Source organism: Oryzias melastigma, linkage group LG17 (assembly GCF_002922805.2).
Source record: "Oryzias melastigma strain HK-1 linkage group LG17, ASM292280v2, whole genome shotgun sequence".
Taxonomy (NCBI): domain Eukaryota; kingdom Metazoa; phylum Chordata; class Actinopteri; order Beloniformes; family Adrianichthyidae; genus Oryzias; species Oryzias melastigma.
In genome coordinates, this window is record NC_050528.1 from 755,579 (window position 1) to 771,652 (window position 16,074).

General features: G+C 50.8%; 2 protein-coding genes across 6 annotated transcripts in view; one reads left to right on the forward strand and one right to left on the reverse strand.

The window, feature by feature from the left end:
* The first annotated feature begins 2,555 nt into the window (after positions 1 to 2,555).
* On the forward strand, positions 2,556 to 4,785 carry klf2b (Kruppel-like factor 2b). Its single transcript, XM_024274453.2, has 3 exons — positions 2,556 to 3,010; positions 3,155 to 4,067; positions 4,144 to 4,785. Exons 1-3 carry the CDS (start codon positions 2,939 to 2,941, stop codon positions 4,317 to 4,319), a joined length of 1,161 nt encoding a protein of 386 aa, XP_024130221.1. The 5' UTR covers positions 2,556 to 2,938; the 3' UTR covers positions 4,320 to 4,785.
* A 523-nt stretch (positions 4,786 to 5,308) lies between these two features.
* The window catches only part of eps15l1b (epidermal growth factor receptor pathway substrate 15-like 1b), a 17,125-nt gene continuing 6,359 nt past the window's right edge, over positions 5,309 to 16,074 (reverse strand). The window contains exons 10-24 of one of the 5 annotated variants that reach the window (XM_024274071.2): positions 15,385 to 15,542; positions 14,232 to 14,394; positions 14,035 to 14,097; positions 11,859 to 11,938; positions 11,694 to 11,766; positions 11,456 to 11,617; positions 11,110 to 11,307; positions 10,807 to 10,965; positions 10,546 to 10,660; positions 10,339 to 10,475; positions 10,195 to 10,255; positions 8,687 to 8,772; positions 7,661 to 7,724; positions 6,751 to 6,857; positions 5,309 to 6,066 (exon numbers count right to left, since the gene is read on the reverse strand). In XM_024274071.2, the coding sequence (XP_024129839.1) occupies positions 5,920 to 6,066; positions 6,751 to 6,857; positions 7,661 to 7,724; positions 8,687 to 8,772; positions 10,195 to 10,255; positions 10,339 to 10,475; positions 10,546 to 10,660; positions 10,807 to 10,965; positions 11,110 to 11,307; positions 11,456 to 11,617; positions 11,694 to 11,766; positions 11,859 to 11,938; positions 14,035 to 14,097; positions 14,232 to 14,394; positions 15,385 to 15,542 (1,773 nt within the window). In that variant the 3' untranslated portion in view covers positions 5,309 to 5,919. Of the gene's footprint in view, positions 6,067 to 6,750; positions 6,858 to 7,660; positions 7,728 to 8,686; positions 8,773 to 10,194; positions 10,256 to 10,338; positions 10,476 to 10,545; positions 10,661 to 10,806; positions 10,966 to 11,109; positions 11,308 to 11,455; positions 11,618 to 11,693; positions 11,767 to 11,858; positions 11,939 to 14,034; positions 14,098 to 14,231; positions 14,395 to 15,384; positions 15,543 to 16,074 lie in introns of all 5 variants that reach the window. The other 4 variants (XM_024274070.2, XM_024274072.2, XM_024274074.2 and 1 more) reach the window with 4 other exon arrangements.

Consider the following 16,074-nt stretch of genomic DNA (forward strand, 5'->3'; position numbering starts at 1 on the left):
CCACTAGCTTGTCCACTGGGTGGCTGGCTAGCGTAGCAACCTAACCCACTGAATCCCCACCTCCACCACAGACACTGGACAAACCCATTTGGGACCAACATTTTCTTCCCACTTTGAAACCATGTGGGGCCCGCTTGGCTTCGCTGGCTGGATGGTGAGCAGCTTTCAGTGACTTTCAGAAGACTTTCTGTTTTCGTGTCTCACTTTCTCTGTCACAAACGTCAACAGTGGCTCCTCGTGAACCCTGGGAGAGCACCGCGATAAGACAGCATAAAAAAGTCCAGATGATGAAGTTGCTCAATGCTGCTGGTTGCTCAACGCTCCACTATTGTGCAAATGTCAGTTCAGGGAAGGATCGTCTGAGCTTCTCTGGAACCGTTGCTCATCCACATTTAACGCAGGCCGCAGATTCAGCGCTTCCGGTTTACGGCTCTGCAGGTTGGACGGACGCAGAGCCCCCACCTCCATGAAAGTGTTTGACTTGCTGTTGACCTTTGACCTCACTACAAAGCTGAGCAGCAAATGCGGCGCGGCCCCCGTTAAGATGGGCCGAGCTGCTCTTCTTCCTCACTCTGATCCGTGAGGTTTCATCCCAACGTTTGTTTGAGTTGGAGGGACGTGGACTCTGAAGAAAAACAGCAACCTGAACTTCTGAGGAGTCCCACAGGGCCTCTGAGGAGGAGTTTGTTTGTGTGTGAGTGCGTTTCACAGGCTGTGCGCTCAGCGTGCAGCCTCCCTGCTCTGCTGCTTCACTGCTCTTTAATGTGACAGGTGGAAACCTGACTGAAGCTCAGCGTTCACAAAGAAACAGCTCAGAGATGCACTTCAGACAACCTGAAAATGACTCTTCTATTGTTCTGTCAGCATGAAGAGCTTTTCTGTTAGACGTTTTAGTGATAACTTCACTTTCCAGCAACTATAAAATGATGTGAATTTCTAACCATATTCAGAAAATCAAACACCTGAACCGTCTTCTGCACGCTGGATGAACTTCCCTAAAATGAAACTTGAAGGCATTTTGAAGTGTTTAAGGTGGCTGAAAGAGGGGAAGCGAGACTGCGCTCACTTTCACTGCCACAGCAGAGCGGAGGTGGCGTGCAGCGTACGGACAGGGGTCAGGGGTTCGAGCACCAGGCCAACACGTTTCCTCAGAGTGACGCACGTCCCTCTGAAAACACAGCAGCTCAATCACCGGGAACGCTCCCAGAGGTTATAGCTGGTGATGCTGGACCAGGAGTCTGCAGCTCCAGATCCACGAGGCTCTTTTATCTCTCCGTGGTGGCTCCTCGGGAGACTGCTGACCAGCATGTCCACCGTCAGAGTCAGCAGCTCCAACAAACCAAAACTACTAAAGAAAGCAAACAAACAAAGCCTGCAAACTAAGACTACCAGGGTCCAAACTAAAATAACTAAACCCAGCAGAGTAAGACTGCTGAGGACAAAGAGAGGAAAAGGACAAAAACTAAAAATGAAAAAAAACATAAAAAAACATTTCTTTTTAAAGTAAGGATTACTAAATTAGCATTTATTTCCTTTAGATCAGTTTCATTTATAAATTGATGGTTGAGGTTCACATAGATGATAAACTATGGAGGTTTGTACATCCTGTTGATCTGAAGACGTCTGGTTTGTTCAACTCTTCCTCCAGAATGAACAGATTAGGTTCTGTTTGTATTTTTGCTTTTGTTTGTGCCAAAAATAGACGTAATTCTTTTTTTATTATTTTAAAAAGAAGGTCATGAATCCAAATCCCAATTTCTTAAAGGCTGAAGTAAAACTATGCGGCTCCTTCTAGATTTTATTCAGTAGAAAACGAGTCCAAATGTTCTTTACCGATAAAGGTTGAAGACCCCTGCCCTGGACCATCCTCTGCACCTGTTGGGAGTAAAAAATGCTCCTTCTGCTCAACGAACCTTTGAAACCCTGCTTATTGGGCCTAATTTAAATGGATTGTCATTCCAAACCTTGCTAAGCCGAGTCTGTCTGTGGAGGTAAAGCCCCAAACATCTGTGGGTAAGTCTGAGGATAAAGCCTCACAAAGAGCTGAGCTTTAATGTTGCACAAAAACATGTTTTCCTGTCGGGAAGACAGTCAAAGCAAAGGAATGCAGAAACCAGAGTCTGCAGATGGAAATGTGGCCCCATCGACACCGCGGCCCCCGCGCGCCATTTACACCTGAATGGAGCGCTATACCTGCAGCCGTGTTTACGGCGGGAGCGCGGCTCCAGACGCGCCTGGCGCCTGTTTGCGCAGGCCCGCTGCGCGGGGACAAAACGCATCTCCACGCATGACAATGAGTCGAGAGCGGGGCTCAGGTGGGTGCGGGAGGGGGGCAGAGTACCTGAAGAACCACCAGGGTGATGAGGGGAAAACAGGTCAGAACTTCTTCTAAAGTGAAGATCCGTGAGTTCTCCTTTAATCAAGTGTTTATTTCTTCCACTTTGACTCAGATCTGATGTTTTTATTAATGATTAACTGAACGGCGCGAGGCTCTTCCAGTAGTTTCTGTCACCGGCTCGTTTCACGAGCGCATTACGCAAGGATCCCCGGTCTCCATGGCGACGGGGAGTGTTTACACGTTGAAACTTTTTTTCCAAAGCTTCTCAGGTGGGTAGTTCTTCTGGGCGTCAGTCTGGGGGAGGTTCTTACTTTATAGGCTGCTGTGCGCTGCCTCTGCTGTCACAGAGCGCACTGAGCCCGGCAGCTGCACGTCTGCTTATAAAGGGCTAAATTTACCAGACTACGTTGTTTCCTGAACTCTCACAATTGGCCGCCCGAGCGGAGCTTAGAGAGTATAAGGTCTGGAGGACCTCCTTCCACTTTTCAAACATTTTCATGATCTTGGAGCGCAGCTGTGGAGAGGGGCTGAAAAAAGCGCAGATTCTGGCGCTCCACTTTACGCAACTTTGAGAAGATTTCAGACTTCAGCCTCCAAACGATGGCTTTATCCGGAGTGATGCTGCCGTCCTTCTCGACGTTCTCAAATCAGAGAGAAAAAACCTGGGAAAATGTAAGTTTTACATTTAGTTTGTTTGGAGAAAAGTTGGTGAAAACGGGATTTACGCGCGTGACGCGAAACTTTTTTAAAGAAATGATCAAATGAATTATTTCTTTGTTGAGTTGATACTGACTTGTCCCGCTGGTCTCTCCGCAGAGGTGGAAGGGGGACATGGACAAATTAGTCTCCACAAACTGCTCCATGCTTGAAATGGTACAGAGCCTGGACAGCATCAGCAAGAAGGACGACGAGGATCTGAGTAATTACCTCGATCTGGATTTTATTCTCTCCAACACGACGGGCTCCGACAGCGCAGGAGAATACTTTGGCGCGTCCGACCCCAGCATGTACCCCGCCGGGGGCGCCGCGCCGCCGTTCCCCGCAGAAGACCACCGCTCCCCGCCGCCCCCGTACGGCGCCAGCCTCATGACGGAGCTCCTCCGCTCCGAGGGAGCCACCGGCTTTGGCGTTACGCGCGCCCCCGGCGCACAGGGGAGATTCTACGTCAACGCGGCCCACTTCCCCCGCCCGGAGAACATCAAGGTCGAGCCCCCCATGGACAGCTACGGGCCCGTCATGGGCATGGTCCCGCAGAGCTGCAGCAAGATCAAGCAGGAAGGGAACGTGTCCTGCATGATGTCCTTCGAGCAGCCCCGGGTGGCCATCTCCCCGCGGGCGGCCAGCAGCATGACGCCCCCCCTGAGCCCGGACGACCAGGGGGCCACGGACTGCCAGGCGCAGCTGTGCGCGCCCATGAGCTTCCCGCAGAAGTACCACGCGCCCGCGGCGTTCCAGCACCACGGCCAGGCTCCCCAGATGCAGATGTCCTTCCACAACCCGCACTCCGGCTTCGTCATGTACGACGAGGGGCTGAACCTGCAGCCGGGCGCGCAGAGGGTGATGCTCACCCCCCCCTCCTCCCCGCTGGAGCTGCTGGAGTCCAAACCCAAAAGGGGCCGCCGCACGTGGCCGCGGAAGCGCACGGCCACGCACACCTGCACGTTCGCGGGCTGCGGGAAGACCTACACGAAGAGCTCCCACCTGAAGGCGCATCTGCGGACGCACACCGGTGAGTTTAGACGCACGGCGCGCGTCATGACGCACGGCGCTCCAAACCGCTAACGCGCTCCGTTCTGTCCTCGCAGGTGAGAAGCCGTACCACTGCAGCTGGGAGGGCTGCGGATGGAAGTTCGCCCGCTCCGACGAGCTGACCCGCCACTTCCGCAAACACACCGGACACCGGCCGTTCCAGTGCCACCTGTGCGAGCGCGCCTTCTCCAGGTCCGACCATTTGGCGCTGCACATGAAGAGGCACATGTGAAGGACTCTTTTGTACTGCTGTTATTTAAATGCTCCCACTCGGCCTGTTTGCTCTATTATGTGTTAGTGTAACGTAGCTGGTACTACTTTGTAGAAAGCTTTGGTGTTTGGACAGCAGGCGGACCGTGAAGGGCTGGCCCCGCGAACCTGACCGAACTGGAATGCTGTGTTTGACACAAACGTGCCTTTCTCTGGCCGCGCTACTGGAAGTCTCAGAGACGAGTGACACGGCCACACGCAGCCTGACGGGCGGAGGAGCCCGCGAGGAGGCTCCTCACGCACGCGCAGAGACAACGTTTCTTTAAACTGCCTCAGTGGCTGAAGTTTCTCCAGATCAGCCTCTCTGTCCACGAGCAGGGCTCGACGTCCTGTGCATTCTGTTTTTTACCTAAATTTATACAATAAGATAATGAGTTTTATACTGTAAAATGTGTATTTATTGTAAATATTAAAAGACTGGATTTGAACTTTGGTTTGTGGCTTTGTCATGACAAACAGCAGCAGCGTGTAAACTGTTGAACCGCTGCTGGATTTCCAGAGATGCTCTGCAGCTGCACCACAGTAGGCCAGTCGGTTACGGCTCAGCCTATAAATACAAACACTCCATCTCCATAATTACAGAGGGAGCCCAGACCGTCTGGACAGAGGGGCACAGCAAGCCCTCATCAGGGAGCCCGGAGACTCTCCTTCTGATGGGTGGGAATTAGAGCTGCACATCAAAGAGCCTTAATGCTACAATTACACCCTGGAGTCTCAGAGCGTCCACGTCTGAGAGCTCCTCCCAGCACGCCGCTCTCATCCAGGTTACAGGACTGCAGGATGAACATGAGATCATATTGGGGAGAAAAGAGGAAGCGCATACCAGGACAAAAATATCTGCCCTGGAAGATGCAAATGCATCGTTCTCATTTCACTTTTTTGGTTCCAATATCGCTGCAGAGCACCGGGACGCGCATGTGCAGTTTCAGCAAAAATAATAATAAAAAACCATCAGAGCAGATTGACAGAGTTTATTTATGACCCAAACACCCCCCTCCAGCCCCGTGAAACACCAGAATCACCTCTTTCATGAAGGTCCACGTAACCGCGGTAACCTGATCGTTCCCAGCTCCAACTCTGAGCACAAGTTAGAGATGGTTTAAATAAAGTTTTCCAAGTTCCACAAAAACCCCGCCCACAAAAAACGCTCTAATCAACTCCCCAGAAACCGTCTGATGAACACGTCTGTGTGCGTCACTCAAACATTAGTCGGTTTAGAGGCTTTTGGTTGTTTAGCACTTAAGTTTCCCAACATCACAACTAAAAAGAAGGAAACATCCGATGAAGGTCAGCGGTTCTCCGTGACCTCTGACCTCCACAGTCCTTCACTAACAGAGATAAATAATAAAATCTCAAACCTGTAACATCAGAATTATTTACAGCTCCTTCAGATAAACTCATTAAAGTGCATTTGACAGATTCATCGTTTTAAAGACAGAATGTATATGGTTTCGGGGGGGGGTGTAACATGAAGCAGACAGGACGCAGTCTTATGTACATGGGGGGTGCTGTAGTGGTGTCAGGCGAGCGCTGGTGATGACATCAGAGGTTGGGGGGCGTGGTCAGGCGTTGAGCGCATCGGCCTTGCTGAGGGCGATGGCCAGCTCCAGATCCTGCAGCTCCTGCAGCCGCAGCCGCCGCAGCCGCTCCTGCTCCTCGCGCTCGCCGTCCTGCTTGGCCCACTCCAGCTGCTGGCGTTCACTTCCAAACTGTATGAGAGGAGCGGAGCGCAGGTGAGTACAGGTGAGTGCAGGTGAGCGCAGGTTGAGTGCAGGTGAGTACAGGTGAGTGCAGGTGAGCGCAGGTTGAGTGCAGGTGAGTGCAGGTGAGTGCAGGTAAGCACAAGTGAGCACAACAGGTGAGTGCAGGTGAGTGCAGGTAAGCGCAGGTGAGCACAAGTGAGGGCCGTCTCCACTCACAACATTTCTATAGAGCAGATTTCAAATCAAAGTTGAGCCAAGCAGCTAAATTTCAGAAACAGACGGATTAGGACGTCACGCTTAGATTCGACAGTCTCACACAGACGGAGTCGTGCACGTCTCTCCTTCCCGCCTTCAGATCCGCGGAGAAACAGCTTGAAGCAACACGCCGGCATGCGGCGGCAAACGCAGACGTCAGGACAAAAGCACAGAAACACAGAGGATTTCAGCTTCTGTCCTGCTTCAGGTCGGACCTCTGATCCCCCACAATGCTTTGCTGCTGTCACCTGAGGTGTAAACACCTGTCCCTCCCTCCTGTCTAGAGCTGCAGCTGACATGCAGACGTGGACAAGCATCGCTTGGTTAGTCAGTAATGGAGGGGGGGGGTCCCCTCACTGGAGGGACGTGAAGCGGGCGTGAAACCTCCTCTGGGGGGCGCTCATGCACATGCAGACCAGCGGTCAGCAGACTTACGGAGCCCACGGCGCCGCCTCTGGACGCCGCGGCCAGACTCCTCTGCCCGAGCGCCGCGGGGCAAACGCTCGGGAGGGGCGCCGCGGGAATGGAACCGAGCAGTCCTACTGCAAAACACAGACATGTCAGAATGAAGAGCGGCTCAGGGCGATGACGGCGAGGAGTCCTCTGAGAAAATATCTGCAACAGGAAGCGCACGGCGGAGGGCACGGAGAGCAGCTACCCCGGGGGAACGAGGCTTCAAAGGAGGCGTTAACCACATTTCTGAGTAACGCTCACTGATGCAGTGAAACTCAACATGCAGAGAGCGGCTTTTCTCAGACGTGAAGGGAAGGAGGGACCCGCCCTCGCCTACATTAGCCTGCTCATGAACTCGTGTCAGAAGCTTTTCCTGAAGCTGCACGCCTTTCCCAGCATCCTTCAGCTCCTCAGAGGAACGTGGGCTGAACGGTCTGGAGAAGCCGGCCTCTCACGGCTCCGGCATCAGCTCGCCGGCGGACGCTGGAGCCCGATCAGAGGAAGCGGAAGACTCGGTTCTCAGGCCGCGGCTTCTGCTTACAGAAAGAGTGTGAGGTCACAGCGGAAGGCGGCGGCCTGGGAATGTGCTGAAGGTGTGGAGATGCTTTTCACACGCACCAGAAGTGAGGCGAGCAAATCAAGAAACAAACCGCCATCGCCGCTGACACGTTGACATGTCAACAATAACTAAAGCACAGGAGGCCGTCTCTGCCGGCAGGTCGCCTCCTCTCCACATCTCAGATGATCATTTCTGCAATCTCACAGCTCGCTGAGGAAGCTGCAGCTTCTGCAGAGCCGCCCCTCAGCTCGCACTCAGGTTATGCAACCTTAGCTGCAGTGAAGCTGCTGAACGCTACACCACAGCTGGACGGGCAACAGCTCCAGACATTACCGTACGGAGGAGCGGGCCTGCTGGGCAAACTCTTCTTTGAGGCCAGTCCAGGAGAGTCCGGCTTCTGCTGGAAGAGAAGAGACTTTCAGAACCAGAGTCCAACAGAACCACCGGATAAAACAACCACATCAGTTTATGAAGCTCCTCCAGAGAGCAGAAGAGTCCGACCATTTCAGACCACAGCCCGGTAGAACGGCATGAGCGGCCGGTACGAGGACAAAGTCAGATTTTTGGTTTTCAGCTTCCAGTTTTAGTTTCTGAGGATAAAGTTTCTCTTCATTCTCTGCTTTAAACTTTCTTCACTAGATTTCCTTTAAGATCCATTAAAAAGTCTCATTTTCTAAATATAATAATAATAGTGTGAATCCACCGTTTGAATAACTTTATTAGCAACATTAGACGGCCACACGCGTTCTTATTATGGTCTGTATACTGCACAATAAATCCATAATGGAGTAACGATTCTTGGTTTGAATCTGTTTTATTTTGAAATCGGTGGTCCTGTGGTAGAGTGTCTACCATGTGACTGGAAGGTTGTGAGTTCAAATCCCGGCAGAGTCAGACCCCAGACTCTAAAATGGACCCAGTGCCTCCCTGCTTGACCCTCAGCAGTAAGGGGTCAGATTGGGGGGGTTAAACCACCAAATGGTTCCTGAGGGCGGCTGTGTCTGCAGCTCACCCCTCCCCCAGGAGTCAAATGGGGAGAACAGATTTCACACAGTGTGACAACTGATAGGACTTTAACTTTTAACTTCTGTTGAGAGAAACTTTGTTGTTAACTCTTGGAGGTTTCAGTTCAGCGGTCGGAGAATCCACTTCAGCAAAGTACCGGATGGATTCGGACGCGTGACCGAGCCACTTGACTCGTGTCAGCATCGAGTCAACGTGGCGGAGAGATTTTCACAACTTCCTTCAGAGTTTGATGAGAAATACATTTTTTAAAAATGTAGGTGGTGTTTCTGTCTCTGCAGCTGGCTGACAGACCGGAACCGGACCGCTGTTCTATGGTACCAGCCAGAGCGTTACCTTTGACATGTGACTGAAGTCAGCGAATCCGGCGCCGCTCCCTGCAAAAGACTTGGCTCTGAAGGGGTCCACCTTCCCGAACACATCTGTGGGGGACACTCAGTTCAGACTGTGGTTCACGAAGCTGGGGGGGTCCAGGTCTGCTTCCTGTCAGCAGAACCCTTCACAGTTCAGGTTTAAGCGAATAACTGAGTCTGCGCAGAGATACTGTGAGGGTGGGGGGGCAGATAAAGATCAGAAAGCATCAAACTCTGGGGGGACAGCCGGACAGTACCACCGTTTCATGAGAAGGTCTCATTCATCTACATCTGCTCGACAGTCCCGCCTCAGTAGGAAGGCGGGATGACGAGCATCCAGCAGCGACTGAAACAAGTTCTGCAGCAGCTCCTGTAGGCGGGTGGGGGGGTGGTTGAAGGAGCAGCAGTGTCTTCCAGTGAAGAACCAGTCACTGAGTTTCTGTTTGGCTTCTGCAGACCTCCTGTTTTTCCAGGAGTAGGGAGTATTTTTAGTTGACTGGTGGTTAAGAGTGAATGTAGGAACTAAAAATAGGACAGACCGCAGGAAAACTTCAGGCCAGAGAGGGAAACTGTTTGCCCCCCGACCCCCCCAAAGTACTGCGTCACCTGGAGCAGCAAAGAACGGCTCTTTGAGACGGACTTCAGGACCAGTTCAGAGTCCGGGAACAGACTCGGGAGGAACCGTCACGGAAAAGGAGACAAAAAGCTGCAGTGTGCTCGCTACGGCGCCGCCGTCACGGAAAAGGAAAACATCAAACACGGAGGACACACGGAGGAGACCAGGAGAAGACGAGGAGAGGACATGGAGGAGACATGGAGCAAACATGAAGGGGAAATGGGTCAGATAAAGAAGAGATATGGGGGAGAAAAAGAGGAGACATGAAGGAGACATGAAAGCGAGAGGGAGGAGACATGAAGGAGACATGAAAGGGACATGAAGGAGACATGAAGGGGACTTGAAGGAGACATGAAGGGGATATGGTTGGAACATAAAGGAGACATGGGAACATGAAGGAGACATGAAAGGGACATGAAGGGGATATGAAAGGGACTTGAAGGAGACATGAAAGGGACTTGAAGGAGACATGAAGGGGATATGAAGGGGACATGAAGGGGACACGGAGGGGACATGAAGGGGACACGGATGGGACATGAAGGGGACATGAAGGGGACACGGAGGGGACATGAAGGGGACACGGAGGGGACACGGAGGGGACATGAAGGGGACACAAAGGAGATGTGAGGGAGACATGAAAGGGAGAGGGAGGAGACGTGAAGGAGACATGAAGGGGACATGAAGGGGACACGGAGGGGACATGAAGGGGACACGGAGGGGACACGGAGGGGACACGGAGGGGACACGAAGGGGACACGGAGGGGACATGAAGGGGACACGGAGGGGACATGAAGGGGACATGAAGGGGACACGGAGGAGACACTGAGGAGACACTGAGGAGACACTGAGGAGTCACAGGGATGTGTGAGGACTACCAGAGTCTCTGGACTTGGCTCCGCTGGAGGAGAAGGGTTCGCTGCTGCTGAAGGCGCTCGGCTGAAACAGACGAAACATCAAGAACCAAAACATCACTGTGGAGTCCAGAACCTGGGGTCCAATCAGACACAGAGACCTCCTACCTTCAGCGGGGGGACGGGTTTCTTAGCAAACGGGTCAGCAGATCCAAACAGGTCCGACCGGTCCGTCTTAAAGAAGTCTTCAGATGACGTTCCTCTGAAGGGATCGCTTTCTTTGAAAGGATCGTCTCCAAACGGATCTGAGAGAGGAAGAGACCGTCATCCTGCGGAACATCAACGACGAGCGCCGACTCAGAAAGAAATCCAGACCTTTGAGGAGGTTGGATCTGAAGGGGTCTTCTGTCTGGAAGGGGTCTGCTGCGGGTTCTTTAGGAGCGCCGCTGTTGAACATGGCGATCCTGTCCTTGAGGGAGTCCTGATGAACCTATGAGGAGACAGTCGCCGCCGAGTTCAGACTTCTACTCATGATGTCATAGCGGAGCATCAGAGGAGCAGCGAAAACACGGATCAGCTGATCCAGTCTTTCCATGACAGAAGAACAGAAACGTGTTTGTGAGGACGGGTTCTGACCGGAGGTCGGAAACGCTCGTTCTCCTTCAAGCCCTTCCCGAGGTCCGGCAGGCTGCCGGCGTTCCCGCTGCCGATGTTGCTCAAGGCGCTGTTGTACTCCTCGATGGTTTTGGTGATTTCTTTCTGGTTCTCCTGGATCAGGACCAGTTTAGTGCGAGCCTGCAAACAGAAGACACACAGATTATGAACAGAAACTGAATGTTTCTATAGAAAACCAGCGTTTCATTACAATGACAATAGAAACTCTGACTGAGGAGCACAAACTCCGCCTCCACGCCGCGTCCTCCTGGCGTCCGCACTGACCTGGCTGATCTCCTCCTGCGTGGTTTTGAGCGACTTCATGATGGTTTCCAGCTGGAGGCGTCCGGACAGCAGCCTCTGCTCCAGCTGGGCCTCCTCCTCCTGCAGCCGGCTCAGGTCGGACTTGGTCCGGTTCATCTCGTCCTCCTGACTGTGGAGCTCCGCCTCCTGAGAGCGGATCTTGCTCTGCATGGATGCAATCTGAATGCAGATGAAAACGATCTGAATGTGGATTCTCCGCCTCTTCAGGGGTTAGAGGAGCCAGAGCTGGGCTCCTGACGCCGGCGACCCCTCCTCCTCATCTCGGGCTGGCGGGGGCGCCGGGCTGGCGGCGGTGCCGGGCTCTTACCAGCTGGCTCTCCTCCTGGCATTTGTGCTTGACGTCGTGCAGCATCCCGTCCAGCTTGGAGCGCTGCAGCTCCATGTCCTGCAGGCGGCCCTGAGCGTCCCGCTGCTGCGCCTCCAGCTCCTGCAGGAAGCCGCTCTCCTGCTCGGCGTCGTGCTGCATGCTCTGAGGAGGACAGCAAACGCGCTTCACCACCTTCATCTGGCGCTCGCGGCAGCAGCTCTCGCCGCCCCGCCCTCACCTGAACATCGCCGTTCTTCTGAACGAGTGACTCTTCGTTCTCTTGAATCTGGTGCTCCAAGATGAACTTCTCCCTGTGAGTGAAGAACAGCAGAACATCATCGACCTGCCGCCATTTTATCCACCTAAAAGACGACCCGGTGTGGCGTCGGGGGCGGAGCTTCACCTCTGCAGCTGAGCGATCTCTTTGCTGAGGTCGTCCAGGTCTTTGACGCCCGTCAGCTCCAGCGAGCCGGAGAAGCTATCCTGAAGACAGAAACACGGAGACGCAGCTGAAAGGCGGGAAAGAGAAGAGGTGTGATGGGGGGGAGGGGTCAGAGGGTGAGGACTGAAAACCAGGAACCAATGAAGAACATGCAGGGACAAAAAGAGGGAGGTCTACAGAAAACAGGAGACATGAAAGGAAACGCATCACACAGGTGAGGGGGAGGGGCCGGCGGACAAAAGAGATGGCCGTATCCCATCCTGCACTTTCCCTGTTCTCCAGTTTGGGAAGAGGCAAACGGGATGGACCGGCTTCTGTATCCAGATTTATCCCGATGTGTGTTAGTGTTGGTAGAGGGGCGGGGTTTAACTAAATGAATCCCCCTACTCACTACATAGTGCGGTCTCCATTTTCTGTCTGAATCTATTACTCTAAAATCCAGAGCACCAGAAATTTCCGACAAAGTCTTTGTGAAAAACTAGAGTGCATTGATGCTCACTAGATTAGCGAATTTAGCCCACAATGCATTGCGGTCGAACAATTTCAAACAAAAACATATTTAAATGTGATTTTTTTAATAAACCATCAATATTTTCACCATCAGAACACAGTGGAGTCATAAATAAATGTCCTGAAATGTTCGTTTTGATTCAATTTTGACTTTGTGAAATCTGTGACGTCACATGTGGCGTTTAGAAAAATGAAAGAAAAGTAGAGAGTAGAAATCCAGGACACTAGATAGTTTCAGTAGTTAGATTAGGGAGGGAATTCAGTCTGAGTAAAAGTGATGCTTCCTGAAGGTGTTTGTCAGTCTGAATATTTCAGAATAAAAGCATGTCAGCAGACAAAAATCTCAACTATCCTTTTGTCCTTAAAACATTTAAACTCCCCAACTTTCATCAGTCTGCACACATTTCATGATGTAAACTTTCATTGGACGCTCACTCAGTTTGTCAACGTTGTAATCCAGTAAAATGTAAGAAGTTCTCATGCCGAGTAGTCTTTAGTAATCCTGATCGTTTTCTGTTCAATTTATGAAATTATTTTTGTGCCACCATATTCCAAGTAAAAGTTACAGGTTTGAGATCAAAATGTTCTAAATTGCAAACAACATGTTAGGTGTTTTGAGAATAAAACTTACAAATACAAAATATCTGCTTTCAAAATATATTTTTGTGTTTGCAGCACAAAAGTTTTCATATGCGTAGTGTCTCATCTCGCTTTCGCCCCATCTTTGATTTAAACATTTTCTCTCAGCGTTACGTTTGTGCCACACCAAACAGCCTGTTGATTGGTCTAAATTCTATCCAACCAGGTGTCTCTGTCTCTGGGGGCCGAGGCGGACTCTGGGCCTTCTGATCGATGAATCCTCTGGGGTAAAACATTGGAAAAAAGTTTGATTTTCATTCAAATCTGTTAAAAACAAAGATTTGAAGCACATATTATCCTCTGCTGCACGGCGGTGTTTTCCAATCAGGTAGAGTCACCTGACTGGAGAGAATCTAGACCAATCAGAAGGCTGTGATGTGCAGCACAAACACAACACTGAGAGAAAATTTTGAACGGAAAATCAAAGATAGGACGAAAGCGAGATGAGGCACTACATATCTAAAAACGTTTGTGTTGCAAACGCAAAAATATGTTTTGAGAGGAAAAAAAAAGTTTTTCAATTCAATTCAATTTTATTTATATAGCCCAATATCACAAATTCAATTTGCCTCATTGGGCTTCATGCCTGTAGTTTTTACAGATGCACAGATGGAGTCATAAAATATGCACAATAGGTCCCAGGACGGACAGGCGATACCAGAACGGTTAAAGAAAAGTTAGCTGCTAAAACTGCATATATGAGTAGAGTTCATTCATATAGAGCTGAGGGACGAGTGATGATTAAGTCCAGTTTTTGAGAACAAATTTTACACTTTACCTTTTTGTTTGCAATTTAGAACATTTTGAGATTCAAATCTGTGACCTTTGCTTGCAATATGGTGGCACAGAAATAATTCAGATAAATTCAGAATTGACTGGAGTAAATGTGAAAACAACAGCAGGAACTGTCATTTTCATTTTAAGCTTCACAGAATACCATGGAACAACACTGCCCCCTTCAGACAAACACCGGAACTACCGTACTCACTATGTGCATCTGAGACGCTGAAGTAAATCCTGGTCTCACAGAAGACAGAGAACCCCAAAAGTTCTGTTAGACGGGACAGGAAAGAGCTCAAAAAGCAACAGAACAAACGTTAAGAAAGATGCAGAAGGTTCTGCAGCAGGAACCCTAAAGATGAATGCGGAAGAACCGGGCCGTCCAGCAGACACAGGAGAACTCACGAGGTCCATGGAGGAGTCGGTTCTTTCTGACGGGGGGATCATGTCTGGAGTCAGACTGGAGGGGGGGTCGATGCCTTTGCTGCTCTTCTGATGGATCAGATGCATTGCCAGACAGAACTGCTCCCGGGTCAGCTTCCCCGTGTGCTTCGTGTCGGCAAGTCCCCTAAAAAAGAGGCACAGCAGGTTCATGTTCTGGTGCTGGACGGTCTCGTCTCTGGGTCGAGGTCGGGATTTCCTGGTCTGAGTTGGTTGGAGGTCAAAGACTGTAGAAAGTGTCAACACTTTCACAGAAATGCAATGACTGAAATAGTCCACAAGGTGGAGCAATAGAGCCCTCAAACCAAATTGGGTTTGAGCGACAAAGAGGACAGAGATGAGAAGTTTGAAAAGAAAAGAATCCAGATGCTTGAAATACTTGAAGTGTTTGCATGTGGACATTCCTCCGTCCTGAAAGACCGCCAGAGAACCCGTCTGGGTCCAGCTGTCTCTCTGCTGACATGTCCAAATCTCTACATCAGGGGTATTCAAGTCCAGGCCTCGAGGGCCGGTGTCCTACATGTTTTCCAACCAACCTTCCATTGAAGCTCCTTATTGGCTAAACATACCTGATCCTGGAAATTAGCAGCCAATAAGGAGCTTCAATGGAAGGTTGGTTGGAAAACATGTAGGACACCGGCCCTCGAGGCCTGGATTTGAATATCCCTGCTCTACATCCTCACTCTTCCTCCTTTCTTTCATTTTTTAGATTTACATTGAATGAAAACTTTACAAAAATGTTAGCTCGCCTTAAAAAAGTAGCCTAACCCTCAGAACAGTCCTGAGCGTCCAGGTCACATGACCTGTTTGAAACAGGATCTCTGAGCCGTCCAAACATCCACCGAGGGTCCACTGAACTGATGTTCAAAGCGGGAGTTTCTAAATAAAAATGTAAATGTTTGTTTTACCATTAAAACTCTTGATAAATGGTATTATTTTTTGCTCATATGCTCGCCCCTCTGACCCGTATTCATTATTCTGTTAATCACGTGTGGTTACTTTCACAGCCCTAAAATAAAGTTATTATATTTATTATCAAATGTCTGCATTCAAGTTTAGCTCAAAAGCTGGAAATCAAACTTCGTCTCTGTGACCTGAAACCAGACGGTGACCTCACCATATTTGGGCCAGCATGGTCTGGGACAGCGTGGACTGCATGAAGATCTCGATGACGTCCCCCCCGGTGACCAGGCCGTCGTTGTCCGTGTCCGTCTTCTTGAACAGATCCTCGTACCTGGCCCGGTCGGCCGCAGGAACCGCCCACTTGACCTCTGGCTGCAGGACAAAACGCAGCGGACGTTAGGAGCGCTTCAGACGGAGGAGAGCGCGGTAACGTCCCACACGGTAACGTCCCACGCGGTAACGTCCCACGCGGTAACGTCCCACGCGGTAACGTCCCACACGGAAACGCCAAACACGGAAACGTCCCACACGGTAACGTCCCACACGGAAACGTCCCACACGGAAACGTCCCACACGGAAACGTCCCACACGGAAACGTCCCACGCGGTAACGTCCCACACGGAAACGTCCCACACAGTAACGTCCCACACAGTAACGTCCCACACAGTAACGTCCCACACAGTAACGTCCCACACAGTAACGTCCCACGCGGTAACGCCAAACACGTCTATTATGTCATAATGTGGGACAGCGAGTGGATCAGAGAACTATTATTCCGTTACTGCTGGACTTAAATTGCTTAAGGCGTTTAAGCATTTTAAATGCTTTTAAAAGCATTTAAAATGCTTAAGAATGCTGAACAACATCCAATAAACAAGCAGTAAAACTGTCAAATTTGCACAAA

Coding starts and splice junctions, on each gene's coding strand:
- klf2b (XM_024274453.2), top strand. CDS start 2,939: ATGGCTTTATCCGGAGTGATGCTGCCGTCCTTCTCGACGTTCTCAAAT. Junction 3,011..3,154: donor GAGAAAAAACCTGGGAAAAT/GTAAGTTTTACA, acceptor GTCTCTCCGCAG/AGGTGGAAGGGGGACATGGA. Junction 4,068..4,143: donor GCATCTGCGGACGCACACCG/GTGAGTTTAGAC, acceptor CTGTCCTCGCAG/GTGAGAAGCCGTACCACTGC.